The sequence below is a fragment of the Morone saxatilis genome, unplaced genomic scaffold, assembly GCF_004916995.1.
Source record: "Morone saxatilis isolate NCDOM2014 unplaced genomic scaffold, NCSU_SB_2.0 Contig10, whole genome shotgun sequence".
Classification (NCBI taxonomy): Eukaryota; Metazoa; Chordata; class Actinopteri; family Moronidae; genus Morone; species Morone saxatilis.
Genome location: NW_023339652.1, coordinates 10,668,787 through 10,678,700, shown reverse-complemented (window position 1 = coordinate 10,678,700; position 9,914 = coordinate 10,668,787). Strand labels below are relative to the sequence as shown.

The 9,914-nt window shown below is 35.3% G+C and overlaps 2 protein-coding genes across 2 annotated transcripts in view; one reads left to right on the top strand and one right to left on the bottom strand.

Moving 5' to 3' along the window:
- The window catches only part of LOC118340224 (tetraspanin-8-like), a gene marked incomplete at its 5' end in the record, with an annotated part of 6,153 nt that extends 243 nt beyond the window's left edge, over window positions 1-5,910 (top strand). The window contains 8 exon segments of the mRNA XM_035678085.1: window positions 1,558-1,623; window positions 2,142-2,258; window positions 2,390-2,464; window positions 3,328-3,423; window positions 3,663-3,755; window positions 4,161-4,232; window positions 4,838-4,921; window positions 5,570-5,910. Of these exon segments, the coding sequence (XP_035533978.1) occupies window positions 1,558-1,623; window positions 2,142-2,258; window positions 2,390-2,464; window positions 3,328-3,423; window positions 3,663-3,755; window positions 4,161-4,232; window positions 4,838-4,921; window positions 5,570-5,704 (738 nt within the window).
- A 1,188-nt stretch (window positions 5,911-7,098) lies between these two features.
- LOC118340235 (tetraspanin-8-like) overlaps window positions 7,099-9,914 on the bottom strand; it is a 6,162-nt gene continuing 3,346 nt past the window's right edge. The window contains exons 6-9 of the mRNA XM_035678096.1: window positions 9,800-9,886; window positions 8,859-8,918; window positions 8,659-8,742; window positions 7,099-8,309 (exon numbers count right to left, since the gene is read on the bottom strand). Of these exons, the coding sequence (XP_035533989.1) occupies window positions 8,205-8,309; window positions 8,659-8,742; window positions 8,859-8,918; window positions 9,800-9,886 (336 nt within the window). The 3' untranslated portion in view covers window positions 7,099-8,204. The remainder of the gene's footprint in view (window positions 8,310-8,658; window positions 8,743-8,858; window positions 8,919-9,799; window positions 9,887-9,914) is intronic.

The window sequence follows — 9,914 nt, the reverse complement described above, 5'->3', positions numbered from 1 at the left end:
GCTGGAGGCTGGATACAGGATTTGGGTTAGGTCCTGCTGCTGGAGGTATCTCGTTAATTCAGAATAAACAGAGGAGAATTTTTAGCTTATATAAATAAATATAAATAAGCCAGCTGTTGAATCAGATGCTTAACTCTACTAGTTGAATGGTTAAATTGCTTCCAGTGCATCTTATTAAGTCATGTGTTATTGTGCCTTAATTGTTGATTATGGCACAAAACTAGTGGAATTATGAGTTGTTTTAAGAAAATCAAAACTTGTGGTATTAAACAGTTTGGGGAGGAAGCCACCCCCAGTGCATGGAAAGGAAAATGGACATGATGGTGTAGTAAAAACAAATCCTTCCAGGAGATAAACACATAATTGTTATAATTCATAAGGTTTCAGCAGTGAGTAGCTAATAAATAATTGATCATAGCAGGAAGTCAGTGACTCATTATTAAGAGATATCAGTAATCCAAATTGACTTTATTGTAATGTTCAACTGACGCTTATTTTTATTATTGGTCGACCCATTGTTTGGTCAGTATAAAATGTGCCCATCAAATCCAATTGAACCCAAGAGCCCAAAGATATTCAGTTTACTATCATATAAGACAATGAAAAGCAGGAAATCCTCAAAATTGAGAAACTGGCATTTCTTCTTGAAAATAATAAAATAGTTGATTGACTAAATAATTAATCAATACATTGTTTTCCTTTTGCTGTATTTGTAGCACTAAGTCAAGAATAGAATACATAAAGAATATCTATATGTCAGTTCCAACTCTAATACCCCAAGAAACTAAACTGGGACAAAATAAATAAAAAAAATCTGAATCTGTACTTGAATTTAAAAAAAAATCTATTATTAAGATATTAATACATTTTACATGTGATAGATCTGGATTTTGCAACATGTGGTTTTGCCTCCAGGTACAACTGTCACTGTTGTTCAGTAATATTCATACACAGTTGGACTCTCTTTACACGCTGTGGGAGCAACACGCTCTTCTTCGGGGTGTGGCAACAGAGCTCTTTCAGCAGAAATTGACACTGTAATGTCTCACAAATGATGACAACGATTTACAATGTTATTGAGCCAGTAACAGCTGACGTGGAGGGTCAGCACAGAACACATGGAGTACACCGTCAGCACAAATAGTCATCTCAGAGGTTAGGTCAATCAATGAGCTTATTTCACAACAAGTTTCAGCAGTGAAGGCTATCCTTTCAGTGATAACAACAATGTAACACAGATAATATAGTTACACTCATTTGCCATTCATTTTTTCAAGAATTTTGAAAGCACAGTGAAAGCCAGTAATTAGTATTTATTACGGCTTTGGTATCATTATTGTTTGGTTTGGCTCAGGTTAAACCCTGGGAAGTCACAGAGTCACATTTCAGGGCTAATAATTTAGACTCATACTCACCAATACACGATGCAGCATTTTAGCCAGTATTGTAAAAAATATATATATATATTAGACAGATTGATGGATAATAAAAACAAATAATTAGTCACAGTCCAGAAAGGACGCTAATAAATAATAAAGTGTTGTGCTCCTGTTGCAGATCATCAGTGCCTTGCTGTTGGCACTCACTCTGTTTGGCCATGGATACCACTATGAACATGATGAGGTAACACATGCATTACAAATAAAAAAAAATACAGATGTCAGTATCTATCTGTGGATACATTTACCTGCTATATGTGTCTATATTTCTATCTATTATGAGTGGGCGATATGCATAAAAACTTGTAGTATGGTATATCTATATATATATATATATTTTTTTTTTATTATACAGCATACAACTTAAGGGATCATATCGGTAGTTTTGCATATGTATTTTAGCATACCATAATGTCTCATTAACCATTTTTCAAACCATGTTACTGTACTTTTGCTATTTCAGGCATCCATTAGTAGACTAGTGACATAACAAAGCAAGTTTCAAAAAGTCCAACTCAAAAACACACACTCAACACTAAAAAAAAAGAGGGTTGTAAGCCTACATTTTCATTTCTAGTTCACCAGATGGAAGAAATTACTAACTTAATTTGGACACTTCAGCTGCATGCTGACACAGGGCATTGAACCCTTACCCTGTTCACCGGGCTGGCTGAATTGATTCTCTGTTTGTTTTCTTTGCAGATAGAGAATATGCTCGTAGGCATACGTGTCATGTATTTCTTTTCCATCTTTCCTCTGTTCTTGACCATCATGGGTGTGTATGGTGCCTGTGCAGAGAAGCAGTGGGCGCTAATAGTGGTGGGTAAAGAAAAAAACACATTATTATTATAGTAGTAGTAGTAGTAGTAGTAGTAGTAGTAGTAGTAAAAAACTGAACTAAACCAGAATCTGATTGCTAATGCGTGTTTATGTGTGTGTTTTTGTCTCAGTTTGCAGTTGGGATGATCCTGAGCAGTCTGTTCGTGTTTGCGTCTTCAATTCGAGCACTGACTTTTGTACCATTGGTATTTCCAAGTTGACTTTGAGATGTGTTGTTCTTTTGTGACATTTTCTTTTTGTCCCAGTGCACATTTGCACATATGGAGACTCATAAAACCATATGAGCTTGCAGGCTGCATTAAAACTGAATTCCTCATTAAGCTAATAGAGAAATATAAACAGGAAAAGGCTTTATTGCCTTTAGTCTCTTGACTACTGGGTGCTACCAGACAGGAGAAACACATATGCTGTTTAACAGGAATACGATTGAAGTAACCCTCATTAACAAACATCTACAACTCACTAAAAGGAAGCCAAATAAAATCCTGCCTTCTCATGTTTTGCAGAAGTCCAAACCTAAACAAATTCTAATCACACTAATATATGTTCAAGTGTTGTTTCACATCATGATTGAAAGATGGTAGCTGCCATGTCCGGGGTATTTTGGCTTCATTTTTGTACAGTGGGAGGAAGTGGAGACGCAACATCCATCTTTTAACAATCGATGGGTTGAACACTCACTTATTTACTGATTCCAGCTGATTTGTTTTTGAAGGAAAAGCCTGTAAAATTAGATAAAATTTGCACATTATGCTAAAAGACATGCCACATTCTCACCAGCTGATGATCCATAGAAGATGGATGGAAGATGTATTTTGTTGAAATCACAAAATACGTTGGTTGAGTACTCAAAAATTGAATTTGAACTGTAGTACCTTACAGACACCTTCCAATTTTAGATTTAAATTACTGTAAAACTACTTTTAAGCATGTATGCATGTACGCATACTGAATGCATTTTGTGACTCACAAATTTGCCAAAAAAACAAATTACATTAACATTTAAATTGCTAATGATTTTTTGATATTACTTTGTTTTGTTGTGCAGGTGACAAAAGAGATGAAGAAGCAATACCTGGAAATGCTGCCACTGGCTAATGCTAGTGACAGTATTTTAGACAATCTCAAGGAGACAGAGACAGAAGTAGGTAACCTTGTGTGGGTATGTGAGAGTGTGTGCAGTTATCAAGTGAATTATCAAGTTGCTGCTTCGCATACAGAATGAGCTTCAAGTGCTTTAGAGTTTATTTTAAACATTTCAGTAGCATAAATCAGACGCAGCTCAGAAAATAAGCTGAATAGGTTATTAATCAGGAGGTGGAGATTTGTCTTACTATGTACACTATTCTAATCTTCACCCATTCCTTTCCTCTTCCTTCGCAGTGGCATTGTTGCGGAGTGTTTCAGGGCTATCTAGATTGGGGCTACAACATCCCAGAGTCCTGCCTGTGCGCTGAAGAGCCCGTTAACCCATGTGTGAGTGTGAAAGCTCATTATTCACTTCTATTCACTGGTAAAAAAGAATGCATTATATCATTGTGGATCAAGTTTAAGAATGCAAGAAAGTCAGAAAAGGCTGCCCCACATTAATGTAAAGGATCCCAAGCCATCACTTTCATGTTCCCCCAGGATGAATTCTAATGACTGATGATCCCTTAGACTTCCTATCACCATCATCAGGTTAAAATTTAGAACTTGTCCCATATTTACCTTTAAAACTATAATTTTATTCCCATTAGTAAATGTTAGAATGCTAACACGCGTAGCTAATATAGTGAACATAGTAAACCCACTAATGATCAGCATGATAGCTTTAAATGTTGTTCTCTCCATGTTGTTTTTTTGACGCAGGAGATAATGATTCATGTCTGTGTATTGTAGGTGGAAGCTCCTAGAAACAGCAGTCTGTTTGAGCACAGCGTTGATGACACACCCATCATGATTTATAAAGAGGTAATAAAAATGTAAATGTTCATGTCTACATTTACATGTGTAAACTGCGTATAATTGTTAGTGTTCACTGATGCTATGGTAAAAACTGCATTACAAATGGTAATGCAAGAAAAAGCTTGTCTGCATTTATACTTACTGAAATACTATATATACACAATTTCATAAGACCAAAACAAAAAAAAAACTTGTTAAGATTGTATGTTTAGATAAAGGTTTTACAATACTTAAGAAGTTATATATATGAGTAAATTTTCCACACTGTTCTGTATTGCTGCATAGGGCTGCATTTACAAAACCTCCCGAAGGAGCGTAATACTTATAAAAGAAGGGAAGAACATTTTTATTAAATATTCTTCCTGTACTTTAAAACAATGGTTTCCAGCCTTTTTGGGACACCTCACCACAATACAAACTCATTGTCACTGGTTTTATATGTTTACCGCTTGTTACCAGTTCAACCAAACCTAAAAATATGGTTTATTCAGTTGTTTTGTTTGTTTGACATTAAGAGTATCCTGAACGCTTCTTATTAGTTGAAACTACAAACATGTTTTACAGTGAAGATGCTGTATGAAACATTACATTTATCTGCTCTTCTGTTTCAGCCATGCGCTCCACTCATAATTCAGATGGTAGGGATTACAGGAAAAATTACAATGGTCATAGCGCTGGGACTCGCATTACTCTGGGTATGTATTGTCTATATGTGTCTATCATGATTGTCCCCACCTACCTGCCTCCTTACACTAACTTATTCATTCATGGTCATTGTGATGTTCATTTCTTTTTAATTGATTCAAAGCCCTCAAGCTCAAGTAGCACTAGTGGAGCTTTTGAATATATTGAAGAGTTTGCCCAGTTGTCACAACACTGTAGATGGCCAAATGCCAATGGCCATTTAATAGTTTATCAAACCTAAAAACATAAGGTGGATAAATCATTTTAAATGGTGTACTGTTTTAAACTTAATATGTGAATGGAACAAGAACTTTCACACTATCAACCAAATTACACACTCAGAATTATAGCAACAAGGGCATAATTTCTATGTCCTTCCATTTTCAAAATCCAAAATCCTGAATACCTGCACCAAGTACTCAGGGTACACACACACACACAGACGTCAGCAGGCCTTTTTCACAGCAGACAATTTGATTTGAGATAGCAGGAAGAGCACAGGTGAAGAGCATTGATGATGAACTCATAGATAAATGGAATTCAGCTTGTGTTTTTTCAGTCTTTTCTGCCCCCCTCTGTCTCTTTCTAAAATTGCAGCTCTATTCAACAAAAGATGACAAGTTGGTTAAAGAACCTTCTCTGTGTCGCTGTCCTTTTAGGCATTGTCAGCAGCATTGTGTATTGCCATCTTGTGTCAGCTGAATCGGAAAGAAGATGTCCCTGCAGTGGTATACAGTGCGGAGGCAAAAGCAGGCAACTACAGCGCTCTCGCAGATTCTGCAGAGTACACCTGATTTCTTTGTTTTATTTTTATCTGCTTTTTACAATGATGAAGCATATTTCAGCAATGCGGAGAAAAAAAAACATGGGATTGGTATACGGATACATAGTTGAATTTATGATGATGCTTAAATGTATCATGCATTGCATGAAAGTTGCATGGGTTTTTTTTTTTTTTTTTGTTTGGTTTCAAAAAAACACAGGAAGACACATTGTTTGTCTTACAAAGGGAAAATTCTGGGCTTTGCAGCACTGTGAAATAGTATTCCACTTTCTTTGTGATGATCAAAAATGATGAAAACTAAGATACATAAGTAGCACATTAACAGAATAATTAATGAATAATATGTAATTAATCAATTACAAGCTTCTCCTACATTTCCTTCCACTGTCTTCATTGGGCATTACATATTTCAAATAAGAAGTGAAGTGATAAAATGAATACATTTGTACTCTCTAGTGGAATTTCATCCCAGATTGGAATTGTACTTTAGCCCCTTTCATCTATGATGTAAGTCAAGGAAGAAAATGTTATTTTTTTTAATTCCCTGGTAGATATGACGTCTTGATTTTTGTTTTTTACTTTATGCATTTATTAGAGCTTTAATAACTGTACTTTATGGTTTAGTAGCTTTCTGAAATGCTTTGTATCATATTCTGCCAAACTTTATGTAAACTTTGTTTTTCTACTTGTCATTTTATAGTCAATGCATATTTACAGGATTTCATTGGTATTGCATGACAATAGTGTTTCCAGGATCAGGTGCATTTGTTTATCTTGCTCAAGACAAGAATACAGATAATATAGATGCCAAAGAAGTAAATCCAAATGCCTAACCTGTTCTTTAGTATTGCTGAGTCCTGGCCTCCTGTCACTCCCTCATCTCCTGCATAAAAGGTTCAGGCGCTTATCCTCATCCCTCCACCTCCCAATCAGGTGTCAACTGTGTAAGCTTACTGGTAGTACAAGTACCACATGATTGTACTTAAGTACAGCTGAGTAAATGTATGTTTCTAAGAAACAATTTCAAATAAAAACTAAGACATCAAAGGAACAAGAATCACATGTTTTATTCCTGCTATTTACAAAATATTACATAAGTTCATTCCATAAATAAAAAAACTATGTATGACAGAAATAAAAATACCATACTTTGCAAGAACATACTGTATATTAGGCATTAATGGTTAAAGTGCACAGGTAGACATTGGATCTGCTGTTCCAGATGAAAATCATTTGACAGTACGTTAGTCAAGGAGACATTTCAACCGCAGGCAGCTCATGCAGCAAGTCATATTAGAAGTGATGTGGCATAAAGGCTTCTTCGGTGAGAGTGGCATCAGTTGGGACATTCCAGTCTGCAAGAATATTGATGACACGTTTTCCTACAAGAGCCTCTCACAACCTGTCTGCAGTGGTCAATGCCAACATTTCTCCAAACCTTGATATCAAAATTTTGGAGGCAAAATAATTAAGGATTTACTGTATGTCTACTAAATGTGCAACCAATCAGAGTCCCCTCTCCTCCTAGTGGACATGATCACGTATCATTTACTCACTAAATGTGCTTTAAGAGGAACTGAATAAAGTGATGATGTTTCAAATATACAATGTGCTTATTAACAAGGCATCAAGACATTCGGGTGTCCCAATGAGAGCTGTGGCTCATTCCTTTGTCTAACCTGATTATTTACCCAAGAAAATTACATTTATGCTCAACAATAAATAAATGATTATATTTCAATCAAAGCACTTTGTAAACACTGTTTAAGAAAGGTGCTACATAAGGGTTACTCATTATTATTTGTTCAACGATTATTGGTTGCTCTAATGCTGTAAATTCAATGAGTGAGCTTAAGATGAGTATGAATATTTAAATATGTATGTTTTAAAATAAGTTGGTCCAGTCGACAAAGTGTTAAAGCCATTAGTTGAACTTCCAGTGATATTTCTTTGCTTCCACTGGTGATAGAATCTTAGCATCAATTGTTGTGCTATGATAAACAAACAAAAATGTGTTTTGTTTGTTTGAAAGTTTTAGGTACAGTATCTAGCTAATATCTGCCTTTCCATAGAATCACTGATGTGTCAAGGTACGAAGGAAATGGAGAGAAGGAATATTATCCAGATAAGACAACACTTAGGCTCCAGCTACTCAAAGAAAACAAACAGCTGCTTAATTCTGGGAAGAATAAAAGAATTTTAGAGATATGACAAAAGCATGTGAAAATGTGATGATTATTAAAGATTAATTAATTTCATTAAATTGCACTGTTTTTTTTACAGCAGTAAGGCAACAAAAAAAACATTTTAAACTGACCTATGCATGTAGATTACTTTCCAATATCAGTAACATGCATTAACACGTATTCATAGAAAATTATAATGTCAACATATGTCGATATAGCACAAAATAGCTAGATTATGGTATACAGCATAACGTGTTTACATGTGCAAATTCAAACAAGGTACTATTGATAATAACTTGAAGTGTATCAAAACGTACTTGGTGACTAGAAGGCACCCGGAACATATCTGTTTGATTGGAGAAGAGCCATGAACTCCTGTTTCCTTTTTATCTGGCCCATCAGCTTGATGCTCATGACAAGTAAAACCACCTGGGAAAGGGAAGCACAAGAGTTACAAGCACGCTATGGTGTCCAGTGATGGTTACAACTGGGATCCACATGATTTTCTGCTGACCTAAGATCGAATTTGACCACCAGAGCCCTTGTGTACTATGTCTATTTCATAACAAAAAGACTTTATTTTTGTATTTCAATAATAAAACAAACATTAAATGATGTAGCACAGATTAGATCAATAATTCAACATAGTTGGTGAATGTCATTGTCAGCTAGGGCACTTCTATATTTCAACCATAGCCTGATTTTGAATATAATAAACCTATATGAGGTAGAATTGGTGTGCAAAATTTAGTCCTACAGAGTAAAAAAACTAACATACCCAAAACACTCCACTTCCAAATTGTATACCCATGGCCAACGAGAACGCAAGCTTCAGTTCAGAAACATAAATTGGTAGGCAAGGCTGTGGAAAAAAAAGGGTGCAGGGTCATGTTAAAGTTAGAGAGAAGATTGGTGGGAAAATAAGAGCGTGGACCAGTAAGCCTGTATATTTTTCTGAACAATCTTAAAATCTTTTACCTCTTGATAAACATACTGGTTCTTTGGAGCCCCGAGTGTGGCGCTGCCTCGTAGTCGAATCTGGTGAGTACAAAATCCCATTACATAATGTGACAAAAAGCCAAAAAAAAAGCTCACTATGGTGCTAAGGACATTTTCTGTTCCTTTTACATCCTGGGTCTTATTTACATAGTTTTGACCATCACTCCTATCAGTTATTATAACATATTACTTCCCAACTCTGCTATGATCTGCAGCCGAACTGTAGAGCTACCTCAAGGGTACTGCTTTAATAAACATTAACTAAACAGGTAGTTAAGATAACAACTGGAAACTTTATTAAAAAAAACCTGTTTACAGGTTGCTACACTTATGGCTTGTTTGCATTGATATGTATAGCTGACTGTCATTGTTGAAGCCATATTACATTCCCATGTCTGTTTGTTTTCATAAGGACAGCTATATTTTTACATTTTACATCTTATATTTTTGTATATATTATATATATATATATTATCTTTTTTAGCTTTACTGCAGTACTCAAACACATACATATATTTTTTTAATTTTGTTTACATTGTATGTGGTCATTTACAACACTTATTGGTATTGATCATTTTGTGTTGTGTTGTATTAAGATCATCTGCTTTGTTTTTATCTATTTGCAATCTCTTTTCTTTGGACCTTGCTGTCACAGTTGTATCAATGCTTTATTTGGTTAGTTTTTGTGGACCCAATAGCAGAAGTAAATGGGTATCCAGTAAAATAAAAGAGTATTGACTGTTATTAGAATTAGTGTTATTGTCTGAAAGCAATGATGACCATTAAAAACAGGTAATTAAATAAAAAATAATTCTCCCTGAAGTATACTTGACTGAGAGACAATGTGTGGCTACAGCAACAAACTCCGAATGAGTCATCTTCACTGCTTATATTCTGCTCACATCAAGGGAGATACTCACGCATTTTCCTGGATATTGACAGTTACAGGAAGCAGGGATAGAAGAGCCCCAGTCTTTGTAGCCTTCAATAAGACCACAGCACTCAAACTGGAGGTGACAAACACACACACACACA